This window comes from Bufo gargarizans, chromosome 2 (genome assembly GCF_014858855.1).
Source record: "Bufo gargarizans isolate SCDJY-AF-19 chromosome 2, ASM1485885v1, whole genome shotgun sequence".
Lineage (NCBI taxonomy): Eukaryota > Metazoa > Chordata > Amphibia > Anura > Bufonidae > Bufo > Bufo gargarizans.
The window spans coordinates 536,735,580-536,762,761 of NC_058081.1; the positions used below are offsets into that span (position 1 = coordinate 536,735,580).

Here is a 27,182-nt window from a genome sequence, read left to right on the forward strand (position 1 = left end):
CTGCTCTATGTCTAGATGCTGGTGAGTAGTTTCTTCACTATGCGGGTGAAGAAAGCTGCTCATCAGCGTTTTCAAAAAATTCTGATTGAGGGGTGCAATATACCTGCTTCTACAAAATACTGATTAAGAGGTTTGATATACCTGCTTCCAAAAAATACAGATTGAAGGGTGCAATATACCTGCTTCCACCAAATATTGATTAAGGGGTTTTATATACCTGCTTCCACAAAATACTGATTAAGGGGATTGATATACCTGCTTCCACAAAATACTGCTCAAGGGGTTTGATATACCTGCTTCCGCAAAATACTGATTGAGGGGTGCGATATACCTCCTTCCACAAAATACTGAATAAGGGGTTTAATAGATCTGCTTCTGCGAAATACAGATTGACGGTTGTGATATACCTGCTTCCAACAAATATTGATTAAGGGGTTTGATATACTTGCTTCCACCAAATATTGATTGAGGCCTACTATACACCTGCTTCCACAAAATACTGATTAAGGGGATTGATATACCTGCTTCCACCAAATATTGATTGAGGCCTGCAATATACCTGCTTCCGCAAAATACTGAATAAGGAGTTTGATATACCTGCTTTCACAAAATACAAATTGAGGGGTGTGATATACCTGCTTCGACCAAATATTGATTAAGGGGTTCTATATACCTGCTTCCGCAAAATACATATTGAGGGGTGTGATATGCCTGCTTCCACCAAATATTGATTAAGGGGTTCTATATACCTGCTTCCACAAAATACTGATTGAGGTGTTTGATATACCTGCATCCACCAAATATTAATTAAGAGGTTTAATATACCTGCTTCCACAAAATACTGATTGAGGGGTGCTATATACCTGCTTCCACCAAATATTGATTGAGGCCTGCGATACACCTTCTGCCACAAAATACTGATTGAGGGGTGTGACATACCTGCTTCCACCAAATATTGATTAAGGGGTTCTATATACCTTTTTCCACAAAATACTGATTGAGGGGTGCGATATACCTGCTTCCACAAAATACTGATTAAGGGGATTAATATATATGCTTCCACCCAATATTTATTGAGGCCTGCGATACACCTGCTTCCACAAAAAACGCTCTTCTCTAGGGACTTTGGCACAGGGTCATTTTGAAAATGACAGACAGAGGAAGAGGCTGGCCATTTCGCAGGGGTTGTAGGGGTCGGGAAGGTGCACCAGGCCGGAGCCTAAGTGGGAAGTTGCAGAAGGTGCGTGCGATTACGTCAAAGGAAGCACCAGAGTTGGTTGAGTGGCTCGCTCAGCCTTCCACTTCTGCACCCTCTTCATCCTCTGTATCTGCACCCTCCTCACTCTCTGCTGTGTCCAACCCCAAAGACACCACCACCATAGCCCCTCCACTCGAGTTAGTGGAATTATTTTCCCATCCATTCCCAGACTTTACTGATGCACAGCCATTCTTGGCATCGGATGAGGAACAGGAGGTAGCAACGGCAGCCACCCAGCAGTCTGACGACAGTACCCAGATCAGCCCAAGGAGGGTGGTACCTGCTGTTAATGCCTACTCCAAAATCTCTAATGTCATTGGTGGTGCAGGTGACGATGATTGATAGCGAGCGTGCGTTCGCGAAACGTCCCGGCCAATGTTCGGCCATCACTACTGACAAATAAAGTGCCCTTCTCAAAGGGCACGAGCAAACGGCAGGTGTCACACATGAGCTGCCACTGGCTAACATCAAAGTTACACATGGGGGTGCCTCTGTCCGCCGGTATCATCAAGAAATCGTTTATGGCCTCTCTCTGTTCATACCGTTGGTCCAACATATGGAAGGTGGGATTCCAACGAGTGGAAACGTCGCATATCAGTCTATGTTGGGGGATGCCGTTCTGCCGCTGTAGCTCAAGTAGGGTGTGCTTAGCGGTGTACGAGTGGCTGAAAGTGCATGAAAAGTTTCCTGGACATTTTTAGGATGTCTTGCAGATGGTTTATGGTTCAGCATGGTTCACCATGGTTCCAATTTTGAGTTGTCGTGGAGAAAGCTAGGATTCGAATTCTTGACAAAGGACGTGGAGCCGTTCCTCCCTTGTGTGACGCTGTTCGCCCAGCCAAACTAGGTGCAGAACAGCATGACACCGCCGTATTCTGATGGAATAATTCCTCCCTATCTTTTCCCTACACTTCAAATGATCTTTCCCTGAACTTCTATTGAGCAAAATATAAGTTTCCAAGTCTTTCCTAGCACTGTCCCTAGCGCCTGCTGATGTCTCTCCCTGCACTAAGTACACTGGAAAATGGCTGAATCCAAGATGGCTGAAGCTATTTATAGAACTGTTCATATTTTGAAATTCGTTCATACTTCGTTTACTGGTAAAAGGTGAATTGCGTTATGGATTCCGTTACCAAGGGCCATAACGCAATTCTATGACGGAATGCCTTTAGAGGCATTCCGTTATTCATTCCTTCATAATAGAAGTCTATGGGCTGGAAAACGGATCCGTCCCGTTTCCGTTATGCAGGGGAGTCCTCTCCTGCATAACAGAAATGGGACAGATCCGTTATGAAACATAGAAACATAGAATGTGTCGGCAGATAAGAACCATTTGGCCCATCTAGTCTTCCCAATATACTGAATACTATGGATAGCCCCTGGCCCTATCTTATATGAAGGATGGCCTTATGCCTATCCCATGCATGCTTAAACTCCTTCACTGTATTTGCAGCTACCACTTCTGCAGGAAGGCTATTCCATGCATCCACTACTCTCTCAGTAAAGTAATACTTCCTGATATTACTTTTAAACCTTTGCCCCTCTAATTTAAAACTAGCCCATAGACTTCTAATATGATGGAATGAATAACGGAATGCCTCTAAAGGCATTCAGTTATGCATAATGTCATAGAATTGCGTCATGATCCGTGGTAACGGAATCCATAACGCAAGTCACCTTTTATTAGTAAACGAATCGCAAACTAATTTCATAACCGGAAATTCGCTCATCTCTAGCTGTGACATCACAGGGCTGGCTGCTGATTGGCTGCATGCATGGCATTGTGGGTGATCCCTCGTTCCCAGAGTTCCTTGCTCCATGTCCTAACATGTATAGCAGCCATTTTAGGAAAAATTGCGATTCGTTACAACGAAGCGTGAGAAAATTCGGATTCAGTGCGAAATAAATAATTCCTGAAATTCGGATCGTCAGCTTCGATTCGCTCATCTCTAATTGTATATAGGTTACTTTCTGAATTATATTCTTACCAGTAATCTGAGTGGGGTAGCTTGAGTCGTGGTTTGGCCAGCTTCATCTGCTGTTCTTTAATTACGAAAGCTAGGACTTCCTCATCTGATAGATGGCGATATGGCTGACTTCCAAATTCAAAGAGTTCCCACATTGTTACTCCTAGAGACCTGTATTGAAGTACAAAAAACTTTAGTACGGAAACAACTAGGGGGAAGCCATGGGCACCAATGCATTTGCCCTGCCGCAGCTGATGCAGAGTAGATCTAGTGCTGGCATGACATGGAGGGCATTCAGATGAATGATGGTCCATGTAATATGTAAATGGCTTCAGTCTGCTAGAGTAAGCGCCACTGCTGTTTAATGGTTATTGCTCTGGTTTATATGGATGACTCGCAAATTTATTGTGAATATTATGCGAAAAATTTGCGAAATATCACGAAAACGAATATTGCCTTTGCCGCTCATTACTAGTCTTGATGGGACAACACCTGTAACTTTTTACCTCCTAGGGAAAACCACAAGAGACTCATGCCTTTGTATGCTGGCGGCTGCTTTTTCCTTACAGTAAATGAGGACATTTCTGGGTCTGTCAGCATACAGAATGATAATAAATAGGTATCTTCTGATCCGCTGTCTTAAATAATGCATTACATCTGCATATGTTACTTGTGTACAAGAAAGAGATCAACTGTCTACAAAGAAAACAAGTGAAGAAATCTAGGGCAGAATAAAATTGTTGAGAAGAAATATGGAGACCTACCAGACATTGCTTTCCTTGCTTTGGTCTACCACAACTAAGTTTCCGTGAACTTCATCTAAAAGTTCTGGAGCAACCCAACGTAATGGTATCCAGAGACGATCCGAAGTGATATAGTAGTCCTCCTACATGCAAATAAAATAAGCTACCATATTCGTCTTAACCCTTTTAATAGCACATGAGACATTGCAAGGAACATGTTGTACTAGAGAGAACTTTAGGGAAATAAAGAAATATAAATGTGAGTCTTTCTATGTCTAGACTAGATTTAGTGAAATGTTAAAATTGTCTTCCCTATGAATCGTTTAAACTTACGCAGAATGTCTATGACATGATACCTTTCAAGGAGTTTTTTAAGATTAGAAAAACCTGGCTGCTTTGTAAACTGCACCACACCTGTCCACAGGTTTTGTCTGGTACAGCAGCTCAGCCTGATTCACTTCCATTGAGCTGAGCTGCAATAGCAGACTCAAAGCATGGACACATATGGCACTGTTTTTAGAAGAGAACTGCCATGTTTTTCTAATTCTGGACAACCCCTTTAAACCCTGAAATCAGACTGCTGAATGCACCAGCACCAAGTGCTTACTTCTGCCTGCTTGAGGATATGGGAGCACAATCTAGAGTATGTCCTGCTGATTTAAAGGGGTTGTCCCATCATAGACAATGGGGGCATATCACTAGGATATGCCCCCATTGTCTGATAGGTGCGGGTCCCATCTCTGGAACCTGCACCTACGCCAAGAATAGAGCGAGGAGAGCATTGGCAGGGGGACCCCAGGTTTCCTGGGTCCCGGCCACCGGCAAGCGTTCTCCCCAAACAGTACAAGTGAATCGGAGCGGACCACTCTTAAGTGGCCAACACTCCCATTCATTTCTATGGGGCCAACGGAAATAGCCAAACCAGTGCTCGGCTATTTTCGGTGGCCCCATAGAAATGAATGGAGGGCGACTGCACATTCACCTTTCCCCTCTTTATTCTCGGTGTAGGTGGAGGGCGGCTGCACATGCACCTTTCCCCGCTTCGTTCTCGGTGTAGGTGCGGGTCCCAGAGGTGGGACCCGTACCTATCAGACAATGGGGGCATATCCTAGAGATATGCCCCCATTGTCTATGATGGGCCAACCCCTTTAATAATGATAAACCTAAATTCTATACATTATATAATAAACTACAAATAATCGGCTTGATTTATCATATACCGGTCTTTGATAATCCCATGCGTGGCCGGATGCTGCACCTAATTTGTGATGAGGGGTACACCTGGTCATAAATTAGGCACAGCACTGGCAGTCCCCTGCGTCTGAACTGGTATCTATGCTTTTTGTCTTCTCAGGCCTTCATGTGGCATACTGGTTGCGTATAGTGTAGGGGGGCAGTCAGGGAACTGTCAGGGGACTGGCAATGCCCAGTTGTCAATTTATTTATACATTTCTAGGAGGAAAGACAGAGAAATTGCACAACTTACAATTCAAAGATGTTCTATAAATGTTATTTTATGGGAAATAAAAGTATTTACTAAAACAGATATGTAAGGAATGATGACAGCTCCTCTTTTACATGAAACTTTTTACTGACCTTATAATTGTTGTGAGATATGCCATAGTCTCCAATTCTGACAGTGAGGTCAGAGGTGAGAAGGCAGTTTCTTAGGGCAAGATCACTGAGTAATAGAGCAAAATAAAATCAATTACTCAAAAAAAATTAAAAATTAAAAGGATTAGAAACATAGAAACATAGAATGTGTCGGCAGATAAGAACCATTTGGCCCATCTAGTCTGCCCAATATATCTGAATACTATGAATAGCCTCTGGCCCTATCTTATGTGAAGGATGGCCTTATGTCTATCCCATGCATGCTTAAACTCCTTCACTGTATTTGCAGCTGCCACTTCTGCAGGAAGGCTATTCCATGCATCCACTACTCTCTCAGTAAAGTAATACTTCCTGATATTACTTTTAAACCTTTGCCCCTCTAATTTAAAACTATGTCCTCTTGTAGCAGTTTTTCTTCTTTTAAATATTCTCTCCTCTTTCACCTTGTTGAGTCCCTTTATGTATTTAAAAGTTTCTATCATATTCCCTCTGTCTCGTCTTTCTTCCAAGCTATACATGTTAAGGTCCTTTAATATTTCCTGGTACAAGTTTAGTAGCTCTTCTCTGAACTGTCTCCAAAGTATCAAAATGCTTCAGGAGATATGGTCTCCAGTACTGAGCACAATACTCCAAATGAGGTCTCACTAGTGCGCTGTAGAGCGGCATGAGCACCTCCCTCTTTCTACTGGTAATGCCTCTCCCTATACACCCAAGCATTCTGCTAGCATTTCCTGCTGCTCTATGACATTGTCTGCCTACTTTTAAGTCTTCTGAAATAATGACCCCTAAATCCCTTTCCTCAGATACTGAGATTAGAACTGTATCACAGATTTTATATTCTGCTCTTGGGTTTTTACGCCCCAGGTGCATTATCTTGCACTTATCAACATTCAATTTTAGTTGCCAGATTTTTGACCATTCCTCTAGTTTTCCTAAATCTTTTTCCATTTGGTGTATCCCTCCAGGAACATCAACCCTTTTACAAATCTTTGTGTCATCAGCAAAAAGACACACCTTACCATCGAGGCCTTCTGCAATTTCACTGATAAAGATATTAAACAATATGGGCCCCGAACAGATCCCTGAGCTACCCCACTGGTAACAAGACCATGGTCTGAATATACTCCATTGACTACAACCTTCTGTTGTCTGTCCCTCAGCCACTGCCTAATGCATTCAACAATATGACCATGCACAAAGACTGCAATTTATTGATAAGCCTTCTATGTGGGACAGTATCAAAAGCCTTACTAAAGTCGAGATAAGCGATGTCTACTGCACCTCCGCCATCTATGGTTTTAGTCACCCAATCAAAAAAATCTATAAGATTAGTTTGACATGATCTCCCTGAAGTAAACCCATGCTGTTTTTCATCTTTTAATCCATGGGATTGTAGATGTTCCACAATCCTCTCCTTAAGTATGGTTTCCATTAATTTCACCACTATTGATGTCAGGCTTACTGGCCTATAGTTGCCCGATTCCTCCCTATTACTTTTCTTGTGAATGGGCACAACATTTGCTAATTTCCAATCTTCTGGGATGACTCCTGTTGCCAGTGATTGGTTAAATAAATCTGTTAATAGTTTTGCTAGTTCACCGCTGAGCTCTTTTAATAGCTTTGGGTGTATCCCATTAGGCCCCTGTGACTTATTTGTATTAATTTAAGACAGCTGACTTGGAACCTCTTCCTCTGTAAAGACACATACATCAAAAGATTCATTAGTCTTCTTTCCTAACTGAGGTCCTTTTCCTTCATTTTCCTTTGTAAAAACTGAACAGAAGTATTCATTGAGGCAGTCAACTAGTTGTTTATCTTCTTTCATATACCTTCCTTCTTTTTTTTTATTTGCTAATTCCTTGTTTTAGTTTACTTTTTTCATGTATGTATCTGAAGAATGTCTTATTGCCTTTTTTCACTGACTGAGCTAATTTCTCTTCTGCCTGTGCTTCAGAAGCTCTTATAACTTGTTTGGCCTCTCTCTGCCTAATCTTATAAATTTGCCTGTCATCCTTGTTTTTTCTATTTTTATAATTACTAAATGCTATCTTTTTGTTTTTAATGATTTTGGCCACTTTTGCTGAGTACCACAATGGTCTCTTCCCTTTTTTGCTTTTACTGACAAGCCTAATGCAATTTTCTGTTGCCTTCAATAGTGCCACTTTTAAGTAGTCCCATTTCTCCTGGACTCCATTGAAACTGTTCCAATCTGATAGGGACTCGTATACCACTAATCTAATTTTAAAAAAGTCAGTTTTTCAAAAATTTAAAACTTTTGTTTTTGTGTGGTGTGACTCAGTCACTGTACTTATAGTAACCCACACTGACTAGTGATCACTAAATCCCAAGCTTTACCCTACAGTAATATCAGATACCAAATTCCTATTTGTGAATACTAAATCTAAAAAGGCCTCCTTCTGGGTTGGCTCCTCAACTGCTTGCTGTAGAGATAATCCCAGTAGGGAATTTAGAATATTTGTACTCCTGGCAGAACTAGCTATTTTTGTTTTCCAGTTTACATCAGGAAGATTGAAGTCTCCCATAATGATAACTTCCCCCTTCAATGTCATTTTAGCTATTTCCTAGTAGATCATTTATTTCTTTGACTTGGCTAGGTGGTCTATATATCACACCTACACAAGTTATGGTGTTAACCCGAACCATTAAAACCAACCATGTAACATAACCCAACCAGCAGATTCACATATCCTCACATTCTCTCATTAACCCCTCACTCACCCTGTCCCTCCCATCTCTACATCCATTCGCCACCCCACTAAACATAACTTTATCACCCACCACAGCAGTGCGGACCGCAACATAAAAAAAAACCCAAATAAGGGATCTCCAACGAGAGTGACCTCCAATTAGCCTACGGTGACAAGAATACAGGTACTTATATTATAATATAATTTATGACCCACACACAGCATCTCATACATGACATACTCACTCAGTAACACATTTGTCTTTTGAAGAAAAAACTCTTTTTCCACACATTGATCAGTCGAAATTCAGACCATACAACCAAACAGAATCACCCAGCACCAGATACACATACAACCGCTCATATTTGTAGAAATTCATATCCGTCTGCATATATGTATTAGTCATTTATTCCTTATTATTATATCATTTTACAAGTTCTATATGCAAGCCTATACTTATGCTTATACAATTATCTCGTCTTTGTTTTAACCTAACAAAATTATTTTACCTATTGATTCGTCCATTTATACCCATGGATCCGTCAATTCATATTCTTATATATATATTTTTATATATTAACTTTCATTTCTAATTTAAATTTTAATTGTATTTTTATACATATTACATCATCAAATTTTGTATTGATCCTTTTAGACTTGGTAAAGGGGTCTGCGTACCCCGAAACGCGTCGTCTTTGCTAATCAAAAAATAAAAAATATTTCGTATCCTCAACTGGGTTGTGAATTACGCCTTGTGTCCATCCACTCACTGCATGAACCCAGTGCAGACGAGCAACCTCCCCATACACCACAATTCGCACCAAAGTGGCGGCTTGGCTCCCGCCCATGGTCAACTTGGACGTCAATCGGCTGCACCAACCCACATCACCCCACGTTTTTACCGCCACCAGAACTGTACTACCAAAAGTACAATCTAACCAAGGTGAGTAGCAACCACTCACCCTGGCTAGGAACAAGTAACAACATTTCTTGTCAACCACCACCTATGAGCGCCTTCTCCCCTTTTCTTTTTGGCCATTTAATCACTTTCCTATATAGAGAGAACCCTGGTATTGTTATATCCCAGTCATTACTCTCATTGTCTCTCATTAGCAAATTGCATTTATTATGTAAAGAAATTTAATACAAGGCACTTACTAATTTATTGTGATTGCCCATATTGCCTCCTTTGCTGGCTGGATTCATTTTTAAATCACATTATCCACTGCTCAGATCCAGGTGTTACGACCGCCCTGCAATCCAGCAGTGGTGGCAGTGCTTCCGCACTATAGGATAAGTGCCAACCTCTCCAGTGGCCATGCATGCACACTATAGGAAGAGGAGCAGTAGTGCACATAGGCACACATATGCAGCCCCTCCACTCATGGCCACCTCATATCTGCTCTGCAGCGGTGACCGTAATTGTGATGAAAAATGTTATCCACCCAGCAAAGGAGGCAATAAGGACAAGCACAATACATTAATAAGTACCTTTATTATACTGAAAACAGACTGCTGAATGTACCAGCACTACAGTAAGTGCTTGCTTCTGCCTGCTTGATGGTAGGGGAGCACAATTGTCTCTAGAGTATTGTCTTGTATAATGAATCATTATAAACCTAAATTCTATTAATAGGGCACTGTATGGAAATATTGTTCAGGCACTATATAGCTGTGGTGGCATTATTTGGACACTATGGGGGAGATTTATCAAAACTGGTGCAAAGGAAAACTGGCTTAAGCTACTTTCACACTTGCGGCAGAGTGATCCGGCAGTTCCATCGCCGTCAAAACGTATGCCAACTGATTGCATTTGTAAGACTGATCAGGATCCTGATCAGTTATAAAAATGCCTGATCAGTCAGAAAATGCCGGATCCGTCCCTCCGGTGTCATTCAGCAAAACGGATCCAGCATCCAGTATTTTGAATGCCGGATCCGGTACTCATACATTCCTATGGATAAAAATGCTGCATCCGGCATTCAGGCAAATCTTCATTTTTTGGGGCCGGAGATAAAACTGTAGCATGCTGTGGTTTTATCTTTTGCCTGATCAGTCAAAAAGACTGAACGGAAGACATCCGGATGCATTCTTTTCTGGTATTGAGCACTTTTGACGAAACTCAGTGCCGGAGAAGAAAAACGCTAGTGTGAAAGTACCCTTAGTTATCCATAGCAAGCCATCAGATTGAAATTTTTATTTTCCAAAGGAACTCTGAGAATGAAAGGTGGAATCTGACTGATTGATATAGGCAACTAAGCCAGTTTACCTAATGATAAATGTCCACCTATATATGTTATGTGTGCACTGTAAGGTGATTTTGGAGCTTTTCTACTGTTTAATGTATTGTAGCTGTAGAATATCCAATCCATCCCACCCACAGTTTTTCCTCTTTATGCAATGTAGTAGTGATAATAATAATCTAGTAAAAAGCACCATGAATGATAGGTAAATAGGTTACATAAAGGGTTGCTATAAGACAGGCATCCTCAAACTGCGGCCCTCCAGTTGTTGCAAAATTACAACTCCCAGCATGCCCGAACAGCTTACAGGTATCAGCCTACAGCAGGGTATTGTGGGAGTTGTAGTTTTACAACAGCTGGAGGGCCGCAGTTTGAGGATGCCTGCTATAAGGGATTGCAGCAGATTGTGTAAATGTCACTGCATCCTATGTTGTTCCAAGCAGGAAAAAGTCTGACTGACAATCCTCTACCTGCACATCCACTTTTAGGCCTCATGCACATAACTGTTGATTTGGTCCGCATCTGAGCCGCAGTTTTTGCGGCCCGAATGCGGACTCATTCACTTCAATGTGGCCGCAAAAGATGCGGACAGCACTCTGTGTGCAGTCTGCATCCGTTGCTTCGTTCGATGGGCCGCAAAAAGAATATAGAATGTCCTATTCTTGTCCGTTTTGCGGACAAGTATAGGCAGTTATATCAATGGCTGTCTGTGCCGTTCGTGCCATCCGTGTTTTGCGGTTAAAAAATTTGCGGACTGCAAAAGACACAATGGTCGTGTGCATGAGGCCTTATATAGATTAGGTGGGATATTCTTCAGATCCACCATGAATTCCAAAAACAGCAGATCAAAGGCTTGGTTAACCCATATATGACAACAATATGCTTGTACCTTAATTCATAAAACTCTTGAAAGCATTCATAGCACTGGTAATGTACCTATGATTTTTACAAACTTCTCATATGTAATACATTTAGATTGGTAGAGGTCTGGGTGCTGAGATCCCACCTGATTGCCCTTTTGGTTCTGCTTTGCATGTGAGGAGAGCCAAGCGTGCTTGTACAGAAAGCCCTTCACCTTCTGTGGATCCACACAGAAAGAAGAGTAACGAGGGGCCCAGCGCTCAGCTGAGAGATTCTCCCTCCTTATTTCAATGATCTGTAGGGGTCTCAGCACACAGACATCCACCGATCAAAACCTATGACATGTCACCATGGACTATGACATATCAATACTATGTAAAAGATGACAAATGCACAGAGCACAGAATATACACTACCTGTGGATGTAATTGTTTTTATGAAGATGCATCAGTCCAAGCGTTATCTCATATGCCATTCTCTGCAGGGTCGTAAGGTCGCATGTTAGGAGGTCAGGGGTCATTCCATCAGCCTTCCTCTGTGCTCTGAGATACCTTTTCAAATCTCCCTACAAAGAAAAGAAAAGATGCAAAAAGAGGTCAGTGCCGAGCATCTGCTAAACTCAAAAACCTGGCAAACAGCACTGCAGATAAAGGGAGAATCTGTAGCAAAATGTTACGTCCTGCACAGAATAGAAATATACAGAGAAGAATTCTGACTAGCCACCCACAGGCCATAGCACTAAATGGGAAGGTCCACTTAACGACTGACACATGGACAAGTGCTTTTGGCCAGGGACGCTACGTTTCCCTGACGGCACACTGGGTGAACATTGTGGAGGCCGGGAGCGAGTCGTACCCTGGGATGGCACAGGTGCTACCGACGCCAAGGATTGCGGGCCCTACATCCATCAGGGTTTCCGCCACCACCTACATTAGTGGCTGCAACCCCCCCAACTCCTCCTCCACTTCCACCTCTGAATTATGATCTTGCAGCACCAGTCAGCCATCAGTCAGTAGCTGGAAGCATTGTAGCACTGCAGTGGGGAAGCGGCAACAGGCCGTGCTGAAACGAATTTGCTTAGGTGACAAACAGCACACCGCCGCAGAGCTGTGGCAGGGGATAAGGGACCAGACTGAGCTGTGGCTCTCATCACTCAACCTAGAACCAGGCATCGTTGTGTCTGATAATGGCCGTAACTTGGTGGAGGCTTTGGAGCTCAGCAAGCTCACACACATACCATGCCTAGCCCACGTACTCAACTTAGTGGTTCAGCGGTTTCTCAAAACCTACCCCAATTTGCCTGAGCTACTGGTGAAGGTGTGCCGCGTGTGTGCCCATTTCCGAAAGTCATTCATCTACAGCTGTCGCTGGTCTGGCAACGCTGCAGCAGCGCTTGCAATTGCCAGCTCACCGACTGTTGTGCGACGTTAGTACACACTGGAACTCCATGTTCCACATGTTGGCCAAGCTTTGTGAGCAGCAGAGGGCAGTAGTGGAATAGCAGCTGCAAAATGGTCGTCACCTTTCCAGTCAGCTTCCGCTCATCACAAGCAATGAGTAGGCATGGATGTCTGACCTCTGTGAGGTTTTACGCAACTTTGAGGAATCAACACAGATGGTGAGTGGCGATGTCGCTATTATCAGCGTAACCATCCTACTTCTGTGTCTACTGAAACGTCGCTGCTCACAATGAAGGAGGACGCTTTTGCATGTGGAAGAGGTGGAAATGGGGGAGACATTACACAGGGTGATAGCCAGACTACCCTCAGTTCATCTTCTCAGCGCGAATTGAATGATGATGAGGAGGAGGAGCAGAAGACGGTTACTACAGAGTGTAGTACCCATAGCAGGTTTATTCCATCTGTTCAGCGTGGATGGGCCGAAGAGGAGGAAGAGGATGATAAGATTGAGAGTCATCCTCCTGATGAGTACAGCGAAGTCTTGTCTGTTGGGACTCTGACACACATGGCGGACTTTATGTTAGGCTGCCTTTCCCGTGACCCTCACGTGGTACGCATTTTGGCCAACACTGATTACTGGTTGTTCACCCTTCTCGACCCCCGCTGTGGTGGAGAGGAAAAGCAAAATGGTGCAATACCAGAAGGTCATTGTGTAAAAATTGCTACAAAAATTTCCAGCTGACAACACTGGCTACAGAGTACGTAGTTCCTTGGGCAACCGAGGAGGTGAGACAAAGGGAAGACACAGCAGTTCCAACAGAGGCAGGGCAACACTCTCCAGGGCCTGGGACAGTTTCATGACACCCTGCCAGCACACTCCCACTGATGCGCGGCCTAGTGTCACAAGGAGAGAAAAGTTTTGGGAGATGGTGAAGGAGTACATAGCAGACCATCTCAGCATCCTCAGTGATCCCTCTGTGCCTTACAACTACTGGGTGTCCAAGTTGGACACGTGGCACGAACTGGCGCTCTACACCTTGGAGGTGCTGGCCTGCCCCGCCACCAGCATTTTGTCAGAGTGGGTATTTAGTGCTGTTGGGGGCATAATAACTGATAAGCGCATCCGCCTGTCAACTGAAAATGCTGACTGGTTGACTCTTATAAAAATGAACAAGGCCTGGATTGCCCCTGACTTCTCTACTCCACCAGAGGAAAGTGGCTGAACATAAAGGCACTTTAAATGTGGCTTTTATGGTGTATTAAATACACTGTATTCCCATGCACCCCTTCCACCACAAAAAAGGGTATATGGTTCATTCTTCCTTTTCTCGTCCTCCTCCTCCTCCATCATATCAACGTGCTTATTAGGCTGCCCTCGCTCCGAATGTTTTAGAGGATCAGCTCAGCAGCAGGCCCTCGTCCATAATGTTTTAGATGGTCAGATCAGAAGCAGGCCCTAGCCCCCAACGTTTTAGAGGGTCACCAGCATACAATCAATAATAATTTTTCAAGGGTGTGTATGATGCCCTCCTTTATATGTAATAAGGGGTGTATTGGTGTGCCGGTAATGTTTGGCAGCCCTTTCACTTAGTGCATAGGCTTTATGAGTGTAGGAGTCCCACTACCTGAACAATTGTACCACAATGTGAATGAGGCCCTCCTTTATGTGATATGCAGGTTGTATCGGAGTGCCTCTTCCTTGTTATTTTTGGCAGCACTTGCACTTTATATACAAGTAAATATACAAGAAAGAATGTTTCCTAATAATTTTTACTCTAAAATCGATTTTATCTTCGGTTTGGTGCGTATTATTGTCAGTCTGTAAAAGTTGCGTACTACTCGGACAACATCGTTCCCAGCAGAGACCTGGGAGTCCAAGATGCATCTAGACATCCCCCAATGCTGTTCCTGAACCATTTCAGTGGTGTTTCCATCAATTTCTGATCTTTTCCTGTGAACCAGACACCCTCCCCTCTTCAGAGCAGGGGGTGCCTGGTTTAATGCTCTGGTTCTCCCAGTGACTTCCATTGTGCTCTGGTGCTCTGTAGAGCACCCGAGCTTCCAAACGTGTTCTACTCGAACACCAGAGCACCCGAGCACTTTGGTGCTCGATCAAAACTAAGGCCTCATGCACATGACCGTTTTTTGCATTCCGTATACGGTCCATATACAGAACCATTCATTTCAATGGGTCCGCAAAAAAACGGAATGTACTCCGTATGCGTTCCGTTTCCGTATTTCTGTTTTTCCATTGAAAGATAGAACATGTCCTATTATTGCCCCCAAATCACGTACCGTGGCTCCATTCAAGTCAATGGGTCCGCAAAAAAAACAGAACACATACAGAAATGCATCTATTGAAAATTTTATGCCCAGCCCAATTTTTTCTATGTAATTACTGTATACTGTATATGCCATACGGAGAAAACTGAACGGAAAAACTGAACAGAAACGGAAACACCCACGGAAACAAAAAACGGAACAATGTATCCGTGAAAAACAGACCGCAAAACACTGAAAAAGCCATACGGTCGTGTGCAATAGACCTAATTTTGAGGTTACGCTCCCTTTAATAGAGACCACACTGTCATCTAAAATAGATATCTGTCACCTCTGATGAAGTACCCTGGGAGGTGATGTAACCCTTGATCACAACTAATAGCCCCTTAGGGTGCATTCACATGGTCTTAAGTGTTTTGCGGTCTGCAAATTGCGGATCCACAAAACTTGGATACTGGCTGTGTGCATGCTGAATCACAGTGCAGGCCCATTGACTTCCGCTCGGCCACTCTGTAAAAGATAGGATATGTCCTATACGTGCCGCAACATGTGGACCATGGACTACAAAACATTTATGGACGTTTGAATGCACCCATAGTGTCAGCCAGATTCATGCCCCTGCTGATTCAATACTTCTGGCATTTTTTTTTTTCATATTTATTTTATTTATTTATTTATCGTATGCACTTACTGTATATAGCGCTACTATATTCTGCAGCACTTTACAGACATTAGCATAAAGTTGATTGTATCCAAGGATAAAAGGCAACCAGAGGTATCCTCTTATGTGGCAGAGCTTTCTGTGGGAGCCCTGAAGCACCTTCCATACTGCACCTCTACGGCTATGCCTGTGAAGTTGCAATATGTGGAGCAGAGATCCATATTGAATTGAATTCTTTTTTTTATATTTACAAATTTTTAACCTTCTTTATATATATATATATATATATATATATATATGTATATATATTCATTCCTTTTCACAGCTTTGCATAGATCAATAGTATGAATATAAGTGAATATAATAAACTTTGTAATATGCTGTATATTAGCAGAGAAAATGTCTCTCCTCTTATCAGCTGTTTTCCTGCTATCCCTTGCTTCTTAAACTAACATTTTCTCAGTATTTTCTGCTAATACTGTCTTGTGAAAACATGACGGGCTGTTGGATCACTGAAGGATCAGATAACAAGCTCCATCAGAAATCTAAGGAAGGAGGAGGAGAAAAGGAGTGAGCTGCAGTGAGTGAGATGCAGAAAGACAGACACACGCAGAGATTGCTTTAGTGAATAGTAGCTTTTCTATCTTAACCCAAGTGCTTTATTCATGTCTTTATTGTTCAGAACTTCTGGATAGTGTCCTATATTGTGCTTCTATTTCAGGCATGTCCAAAGTGCGGCCCTCCAGCTGTTGCAAAACTACAACTCCCAGCATGCCTGGATAGCTTACAGCTATTAGGGCATGCTGGGAGTTGTAGTTTTGCAACAGCTGGAGGGCTGCACTTTGGACATGCCTGTTCTATTTGATTCTTAGGTAGCAGAGTCTCCTATCTCAAATTAGAGCTGAAGATTGCAGAGGGGTAAACTGCTAAAAAATGGCAGACACAAGTAATGTATTTATATAGCATATTCATGTATATAGATGTGGCTGCTTATTCTGCAATTCAGTAAATACTCTGTACAACTTCTTAGACCTCTTCCACCAGAAGGTCTAAGACATCGTACTGTTATGGTAAAGTAATGGGACAGCACTCATTCGGTTCCATGCAATAGTCTAGAATTTTTATTTTGAATCCGCCACCAGTTTGCGCACATGTATTCCACATTTGGGGATTATATTGGTTGCCTTTTTTCAATCTGGAGACTGTTCACTAAGTAGCTTGAAAAAGGGCAACCAATCTAAGCCCTTTTTATGTGAAAACTAGTGGTGGATACAAAATTAAAATCACGACTATTGCATGAAACTGAATGAGTGCTGTCCCATTACAGTATTGCTTATTCTGCAGGGTTATCTGACAGTGTAGGAATGCTTTAGGGTCTTATGCACATAACTCTTCTGAGTGTATGAATGTGTACAGGTTTGGTATGCTATATTTCATAACATCACCAAGTCTTCCTTCAACAGAATTTGCATAACCTGAGTTGCATGAATTCACAAAACAGACTACATACATTTATCTTACTGCCAAAGTCATTGTGTAGCCCAGGTAGGTAGGAGATATTTTGTCCTCCTGAATTTATTCACATATTTAGTACTTTCTAGGTGAGAAAAAAATAGCAGATTTCTCCTTCAGAATGTCAAATAACTTTACACTTACCAATTGACAAAACTCCATGATGAGGAGGAAGGGGATCGTTTCTGTGCATAGTCCCAGGCATTGTAAAATGTTTGGATGCTGCAGACTTCTTTAGTGGAAAAAAAAAATTGTCAATATGATGGTAAGTGTGCACAAATTAAGGGTACTTTCACACTTGCGTTGGGAGGATCCAGCAGGCAGTTCCGTTGCCAGAACTGCCTGCCGGATCCGGAAATCTGTGCGCAAACGGATAGCATTTGTAGACGGATCCAGATGCGGATCTGTCTCACAAATGCATTGCAATACCGGATCCGTCTCTCTGGTGTCATCTGGAAAAACGGATCAAGTATTTATTTTTTTCCCATTTTTAAAGGTCTGCTCATGCGCAGAACGGGAAACCGTATCCGTTTTGCCGGAAAACTTGGTGCTGAATCCGGCATTAATGCATTTCAATGGAAATTAATGCCGGATCCAGCATTCCGTCAAGTGTTCCGGAATTTTGGCCGGAGAAAATATTGCAGCATGTGCGGTATAAGGATAGGATAAAACTGATCAGTTTTTTTTTTCCGGTATTGAGCCCCTAGTTTAACGCAAGTGTGAAAGTACCCTAACACAAAAATTCATAAAATCATTTACTATATATATATATATATATACACTCCTCAACACTGAAATTGCAACACCAAGAAGGAGTATTGGAAGTATGGAAATCACAGGATGTATAGACATGTTACTGTTATGAAAATGATGAAAAAAATGGAAACTATATTCAAAACGTCTTGATTTATTAAGTATTGTGTATAAGAACCACACACACAAATACACACACACATACGCCTTGGCATGCTATCAGTGAGGTTAGTTTAGTGCTCTCATTAAGAGAAACAAAATAACAGTATTGCAGGTTTGATACCTTTTAATGGCTAACAAAAATAGAAGTAATGATGTTACATAGCGAGCTTTCGAGACATCACCAGTCCCTTTATCGGGCGTACTCCTCGCTATGTAACATCATTACTTCTATTTTTGTTAGCCATTAAAAGGTATCAAACCTGCAATACTCTTATTTTGTTTCTCTTAATGAGAGCACTAAACTAGTTTTCTATTGGCTAACACGGTACCAGACTTTTTCCTTTTTCTTTTGATCAGTGAGGTTACTAATGGTTATCTGAGGAATGTTCTACCACGCTGAATGCACTTTGGCACATAAGTCATTAAGATCCACTGCTGGCAGCAACCTTTGCAACTGCGGGCCAGTGACATACCAGTTGTGCTCAATGGCAGACAAGTCCAAATATACTGCAGGCCATAGTAGCACTTTTAGGCCATGCAGGCTGCTCACAGTAGCATGAGCAACATGCAGCCTGGCTTTGTCCGTTGAAAAATGGCTCCTGGGACACTTTGAAGAAATAAATGTGCAAATGGTTTCACGGCCAAATCAATGTAACATCGAGCTGTTAGTGTACCTGAAATGAAGACTAGAGGGGTCCAGCCACTATACATTAGGCCACCCCACACCATAATCCCAAGAGTAGGAACAGTGTGACATTCCCTTATGAAGGCCTCTATATGGCGTTGCCCAAGGGATTTCCAGACCAACTCCAGCTATCACTGTACTCTACTCCAGCTTCCACTGCTGTCTTGCTGTGCACCATGATAGCCTTTGAGAGCAGTAGCATGAGGCCAATTGAATACCTGCAGCCCCAGAGCCCATTGTCGTGCAAAAGCCTTCTGAAGGTTTGTGTAGGCATTGCTTGCCAACCTAGGCTTGGGATGTGATGTCCATTTTCATTGGCAGTAAAGAATTGATCACTATGAGCTATTCTTTTAATTAGATGATCTGTCCATGCAGATGTTCGCCTCTATTCACCTCTTGCTGTCATTCCAGGTGATCGTTGTTCTCCTAACCACTGGGACACACAACATTGAACAATGCTGAGGTCTCAGCCAGGGTGCATAAAGATCTGCTGGAGTAATACGTTTCAGTTCAAGGGTTCTGTCTCTCTCAGTTTGTGACAAGTGGCGATATCTGGCATGTCAATGAACAGGAGGCATCACACAATGATCTCTCAACTGGCCAAAAATTGCTGCTTTTAATCAGGCTTTAGGCCCCTCCCACATGCCACAGAATGGAGCTAGCTGCTTGAAAATGTGATCATCTCCAGATCTTAGTAACACCTGCTACTTCCTTGATTTGCAGAACCTTATGACATGTCCTTCTCGGTGTTACAATTTCAACATTGAGGAATATATATATATATATATATATATATATATATACAATGCATTCAGAAAGTCTTCAGGCTCTTTCAATTATGTTATGCAGCCTTGTGCTAAAATAGAATAAAAATCAAGCTTTCCCCATCTATCTGCCCCCATTACCCACAGTAAGAAAGTGGAAACAGTTTTGTAGAAATTTGTGCAAATTTACTAAAAAGTATAAACCAAAATTTTGCATGGACATAAGTATTCGGACCATTTCATATAACAATAAACATTTTGCTCTTGGGGCCTACTATTCAGTCTATTAGACATGATTTACAAAGACACACCCCTGTTTATATAAGATCTTACCGCTGATCATGTAGGTCAGAGTAAAAACCAAGCCATGAGGTCGAAAGAGCTGCCTGTAGAGACAGGATTTGTGGAGGTGAGTAAAAAATAATTCTGCTACACTGAAAGTTTCCAAGATCACATTGGGCTCCATAACTCTTAAATGGAAGCAGCTTGGAACAACCAGGACTCTTCCTATAGCTAGCCACCCCACCAAACAAAGTACTCAAGGAAAAAGGGTCTTGGTAAGAGAGTTGACCAAGAACTCAACTGTCAGTCTGACTGAGCTCCAAAGATCTTGTATGCAGAAACTTCTAGAAGGTCAACCATCACTGCAGCACTCCAGCAATCTGGGCTTTATGGCAGAGTGGCCAGAAATAAGCTTCTCCTCAGTAAAGAAAAAATAAAATAAAAAAACACGACAGCCTGTCTGGAATTTGCCCAAAAAAAAAAAAAACAAGACAGGGAGACTGAGGAAAAATCTGAATGGAGCAAAGTACAGAGATATTCTTAACGAAAACCTGAGCCAAAATGCTCTGGACCTCAGACAGACATAAGATTAATCTTCCAACAAAGCAAGGTATCTAAGCACGCAGCCAAGACAACATAGGAGTGGCCTAGCCAAATCCCTGACTTGAACCCAATAATACATTTTGGGAGAGACTTGAAAATGTCTGTCCACCGATGGTCCCAATCCAACCTGACAGAGCTAAAGAGGATATGCAGAGAAGAATGACAGAAAATCCCCAAATTCAGGTGTGCAAACCTTGTGGCATCATACCCAAGAAGACTGAAGCAGTAATCGCTGCTAAATGTGCTTCAACTAAGTCCTGAGTAAAGGGTCTGAATACTTGTGTCAATCCAAGATGTTTGTTTTTTAATTTCAATAAATTGGCAAAGACTTCTAACATTCTGTTTTCACTTTCTCATTATGGGGTATTGAGTGCAGATTGATGGGAGGGAAACTTGATTTTTTTTTTTTTTTGCACAAGGCTACAACATACCAAAATGTAAAAAAAGTGAAAGGATCTGAAGACTTTATAAATATATTTTATATATATTTGTAAATTGCTTTTTTTATAGTTGCAAAAGATATACAGAGCAAATTAGATAAGGACGTGAATGTTCCACATTTAACGCATTACATTGTTTTATGTCAATTTCTATCTTTTCATCTTACATTTAGAATTCTGTTCACATTCCCTTCTTATACAAGTTCAAAAGACCTCTGCATAGTAGAATAATATAATCCATGGGTAAATTCTGTTAGTTCTGTGTCTTGTACCCATGGGCTAACTAAGGCTACTTTCACACTTGCGGCAATGTGATCCGGCGGGCAGTTCCATCGTCGGAACTGCCCGCCAGAGCCGCCGATTTTGATGTGACTATCCGTGCGGATCCGTCTCACAAATGCATTGCAAGAACAGATCCGTCCCTTCCCTTTTTCATGCGGACAGATATAGCCGTCTTGTATCTTTTTTCACATTTTTACCGGTCTGCGCATGCGCAGGCCGGAAGGACGGATCCGGCATTCCGGTATTTTGAATGCTGGATCCGGCACTAATAGATTCCGGCATTCAGGCAAGTCTTTTTTCACCGGAGATAAAACCATAGCATGCTATGGTTTTATCCTTTGCCTGATCAGTCAAAACGACTGAACTGAAGACATCCTGATGCATCCTGAATGGATTACTCTCCATTCAGAATGCATGGGGATAAAACTGATCAGTTCTTCTCCGGTATAGAGCCCCTGTGACGGAACTCAGTGCCGGAAAAGAAAAACGCTAGTGTGAAAGTAGCCTTACATGGCACTTGCTAGACAACATATAATTATTTTCCTTTTCGTTTACAGATAAGTATCACAGAGAATCACTTATATGAGACTTGAAAAATAAAGTAAAATAAATACATGTAGCAAATGCCACATAACACATCAAAACTGTAAACAACAAAGTCGTATAAATGCAGTATATAACATATAACAGGAGCAGAACAATGAAAATGAAGGAAGCAACATATTCCTCACATGATGGAGATGAGCGAGTTTTGTCAGGAAGCTCATCACTCTACTGGACAAAATAACACGCTATTTTTTCCTGTTTTTTTTTATTTTTTTTTATGGAATCTGCAACACATGTGAACACAGCCTTAAATTTTACATGTATATTTATAACCAAATCCCCTTAATCCTAGGACATTTTAGAAAAAAAACAGGCTTTAAACTGCTATAGTAGAGGCTCCCAGGGTCAGACTGGGGTTCCTTGGGCCCATCTGAGTGTCCACTATCAATCTGATCTGTACAGAACATTTGTATGTCCATTTCTAATTTAATTGCATAAAAAACAGACACTTATGGTAGGTGATTGGCTCTAACGTCAGCTCAAAGTTATATTGAATACCTTTCAGATGGACCATAGGGTCCCTGTTAGCCCTGGCCCACTGTAGGATCCTCTAGTACTCTGGAAGGTCAGTCTGACACTGTAGGTTCCTGATAAGCATCATCTCACTGAATAGGTAATAGTGGGAATATAAGAAGAGAGCCCCCAGAATCAATAAGGAGTCACAAACTTATATGACAGTAACTGAAGAGCTGAGCACTAATACCCTTCTATCCATTGCTAGAGGAAAGCATATTTGATCCTTAAGACACAGGACTGTGGTGGGGTTAGGTGAAGTCGTGAGGGTGTCACCCTGAGACTAGACCATGAGAGCTCCATTGGATGTCTCGCTAGTATGCACACCCTTAAGTCTACTTGCTCTTAAGTTGTCTCTCTTTTTATATATACAGTCAGGTCCATAAATATTGGGACATCAACACAATTCTAACATTTTTGGCTCTACACACCACCACAATGGATTTGAAATGAAACAAACAAGATGTGCTTTAACTGCAGACTGTCAGATTTAATTTGAGGGTATTTACATTCAAACCAGGTGAACGGTGTAGGAATTGCAACAGTTTGCATATGTGCCTCTTACCTGTTAAGGGACCAAAAGTAATGGGACAGAATAATACTTATAAATCAAACTTTCACTTTTTAATACTTGGTTGCAAATCCTTTGCAGTCAATTACAGCCTGAAGTCTGGAACGCATAGACACCACCAGACGCTGGGTTTAATCCCTGGTGATGCTATGCCAGGCCTCTACTGCAACTGTCTTCAGTTCCTGCTTGTTCTTGGGGCATTTTCCCTTCAGTTTTGTCTTCAGCAAGTGAAATGCATGCTTAATGGGATTCAGGTCAGGTGATTGACTTGGCCATTGCATAACATTCCACTTCTTTCCTTTAAAAACTCTTTGGTTGCTTTTGCAGTATGCTTTGGGTCATTGTCCATCTGCACTATGAAGGGCCATCCAATGAGTTCTGAAAAATTTGACTGAAGATGAGCAGATAATATTGCCTGAAACACTTCAGAATTCATCCTGCTGCTTTTGTCAGCAGTCACATCATCAATAAATACAAGAGAACCAGTTCCATTGGCAGCCATACATGCCCACGCCATGACACTACCACCACCATGCTTCACTGATGAGGTGGTATGCTTAGGATAATGAGCAGTTCCTTTCCTTCTCTATACTCTTCTCTTCCCATCACTCTGGTACAAGTTGATCTTGGTCTCATCTGTCCATAGGATGTTGTTCCAGAACTGAAGGCTTTTTTAGATGTTGTTTTGCAAACTCTAATCTGGCCTTCCTGTTTTTAGGCTCACAAATGGTTTACATCTTGTGGTGAACCCTCTGTATTCACTCTGGTGAAGTCTTCTCTTGATTGTTGACTTTGACACACATACACCTACCTCCTGGAGAGTGTTCTTGGTCTGGCCAACTGTTGTGAAGGGTGTTTTCTTCACCAGGGAAATAATTCTTTGGTCATCCACCACAGTTGTTTTCCGTGGTCTTCCGGTTCTTTTGGTGTTGCTCAGCTCACCGGTGCATTCCTTCTTTTTAAGAATGTTCCAAACAGTTGTTTTGGCCACGCCTAATGTTTTTGCTATCTCTCTGATGGGTTTGTTGTGTTTTTTTCAGCCTAATGATGGCTTGCTTCACTGATATTGACAGCTCTTTGGATCTCATCTTGAGAGTTGACAGCAACAGATTCCAAATGCTAATAGCAGACTTGGAATGAACTCTGGACCTTTTATCTGCTCAATGTAATTGGGATAATGAGGGAATAACACACACCTGGCCATGGAACAGCTGAGAAGCCAAGTGTCCCATTACTTTTGGTCCCTTAACAAGTGGGAGGCACATATGCAAACTGTTGTAATTCCTACACCGTTTACCTGATTTGGATGTAAATACCCTCAAAATAAAGCTGACAGTCTGCAGTTAAAGCACATCTTGTTTGTTTCATTTCAAATCCATTGTGGTGGTGTATAGAGCCAAAAATGTTAGAATTGTGTCGATGTCTATATAAACATATAAAACATCCATCCAATAGTCTAAAACCTTAATTTACTAGTGGAAATGGAAGTATGAATTTCTACAGCTACTCCATCTGTTTTGTACAGGAATGTGGGAGTCCATACACTCATGTTTAAGTAGAAGTAATTGTAATGGTTAAATATTAACACATAGTGGGATACTGGATAAGTAAAAAAAATAATGCTGTGTGTTATGTGCTCATATAAAATGATTTCCTTCATTGCATGAGGCTTATTTAACTTTTCCTGTTGATCTCAACAATTTCAATTTCTTCTGAATGATCTAAGGAAAAACAAGTCTGGAAGGCTGAGATCTAGGTCACACTCCTATTATGGATAAGAACATCACAGATCAGTGGTTGACTGTGCACAAGATAATCCTTCAGTGAATACATTTTAAAATGGGAAAGATATTTGGAATATATACATGGGCGACTATTAGATTGTGCATATATGTATCGTGGTAATCCTATAAGTAGGCTATGGTAAGATCTCATCATTGTCTGAGTCAAAGAGCACATAGAAATCTTGAAGGGAAAAAGATAGAAAAAGATAGTTATCTGTCGGGTAACTATGGAGCAAATGTAAAAAGAAAGATGTGAAATGACAAAATATGAAAGCGGGTGCAACATAGGAGCATGAATGGACCAATACCCAATCGTGTATGTAAGTATACTTCAGCCAATAAAGCCAGGTCCTAGTGAAAAGGGTGTGAGATACTCAAGTGTTGTCCACATGCATCATCTCATTCATCTTATTGACCAAAATGACAGCCGCCCTAAGCAGTATTGTAATCTTCAGGTATTGAGTTCTTATGATATGGACAATTGATGTGGATTGTGATTAGAACATATAACAAAGTTGTCCATTGATCCAAAAGAAGAAGGTGCTACTCTTAGCCAGTTGTAAGTGTATATCTAGATTAGAAAGCTTTTACTGTACTGTCAGAGGTTCTCATGGGTGTGGATATGGGTTCACAGACAGTAAGCAATGCTCTTTAGAGAACAATAAGCCTTTCTGCTCCATTAAGAAAGGTGAGAATAACCTATTGACATGTCTTTCAAATTAAACCAGGGGAAAAGCACACGAGTCCTTGCTATTGGTGGGAGCTTCTGACAAGTCAGATGTTTTCTATAACTGGAGGTATATGTTAAAAAATTATCTCTGCACACATTGAATTAACTTTTGTATATCCTTGAGGCAGTGGCGTGCTAAAGGGAGGGGGGGGGGGGGGGGGGGCACCGCCCCGGGTGCCTTCTCATAGGGGAGTACCAGAGCCCAGAAGCAATGAGCGCTTCCATCAATACATATGGAAGCACTCATTGCTGGAGCACTGGCGAGCTGCAGTCCTGTCACTCAGCTCCCCGTGTACTGTCTCTCCCACACTGAATGGTGAAGCAGGGAGACCATTACTCCACCATTCAGCCTGCAGGCACAGATCGCGCTGCCGTCCTGTGGGGGAGGAGCCTGCAGCCCAGGAATCGGCCTAAGCTCCTCCTACACAGTGCTGCAGAGTGATCTGTGGCTACAGAATAGAGCTGGATGTGAGCATCAGGAACGGAACAAGGTGAGTAGTCATTATGTTTTTTGTTTTATTTTTTTGTTTGTTTTTTTAAAACTGAGGGGGCACAGAGGTCATTTTCTACTGTGAAGTGGGCACAGAGAACATTACTACTGTGAAGAGGGAACAATGGGCGTTTTTACTATAGAGGGGGTACAGAGGGCATTACTACTACAAAGGGGGCACAGAGAACAATACTACTACAAAGGGGGAACAGAGGGCATTACCACTATTAAGGGGGCACAATGGGCATTACTACTATGAAGCGGGCACAATAGTCATTACTATTGTGGAAGAGGCACAATGGGCATTGCTACTGTGGAGGGGGAACATGGTGCATTACTACTATGGATGTGACACAATGGGCATTTCTACTATGAAGGGGCCACAATGGGCATTATTACTATGAAGGGGGCACAATGGCCATTACTACTGTGAAGGGGCACAGAGGGCATTCCTACTGTTATGGGGGCACAGTGAGGGAATAACTACTCTGAAGGGGCACAGAGAGGGCATTACAACTGAGAAGGAGGCACAGAGAGGGCATAACTACTGTGAGTGGGCCACAAAGAGGGCATTATAACTGTGAAGGGGCACAGATAGGACATTACTACTGTGAAAGGGGCAAAGAGAGGGCATAAGTACTGTGAAGGGGGCACAATGAGGGCATAGCTACTGAGAAAGGGGCACAATGAAGGGATAAGTACTTTAAGGGGGTACAATGTGGGCATAACTACTGTGAAAGTTGTACAGTGAGGGTATAAATACTGTGAGTGGGCAGAATATGGGCATAACTACCATGAGGGGGCACATATCTGGGCAAAACTACTGTGAAGGTTGTACAATGAGGGCAATACTACTGTGAGGGGGTAAACATGTTTTAAAGTATTTGGTGAGGGGGGGGTGACAGAGAAAGAAACCACCCCAGGTGCCAAACACCCTAGGCACGCTACTGCCTTGAGGTCACTTCTCATTTAAAGAGAATTCATTGTGAGAAGAAGTTTTTTAGGTAAAACATATATATTTTTTCAAATGTTCTTGGTGTTTATTAATTTTCCATGGTAATATCTAGTTTAAGGTTAAAGATGGCCATCCACATTCAATACCTGTCGGACGAACTACCATTCGGCCCACAGCTATCTCTCCCAACTTCGTCAATCACATACACATTCGGTTCACGTGAGCATGTATGTGTTGTCAATGTGGAAAAAGAAGAAAGTCACCGTCAGTCCCAAAAAGATCAGGTGAAAATATTCACTTTGCCCATCCTTCTCT

At 42.1% G+C, this 27,182-nt stretch overlaps 1 protein-coding gene across 1 annotated transcript in view; it reads right to left on the reverse strand.

Moving 5' to 3' along the window:
- The window catches only part of LMTK3 (lemur tyrosine kinase 3), an 89,976-nt gene that overhangs the window by 12,258 nt on the left and 50,536 nt on the right, over window positions 1-27,182 (reverse strand). The window contains exons 6-10 of the mRNA XM_044278066.1: window positions 17,392-17,479; window positions 11,811-11,959; window positions 5,565-5,649; window positions 3,990-4,111; window positions 3,247-3,396 (exon numbers count right to left, since the gene is read on the reverse strand). Coding sequence (XP_044134001.1) covers window positions 3,247-3,396; window positions 3,990-4,111; window positions 5,565-5,649; window positions 11,811-11,959; window positions 17,392-17,479 — 594 coding nt within the window. The remainder of the gene's footprint in view (window positions 1-3,246; window positions 3,397-3,989; window positions 4,112-5,564; window positions 5,650-11,810; window positions 11,960-17,391; window positions 17,480-27,182) is intronic.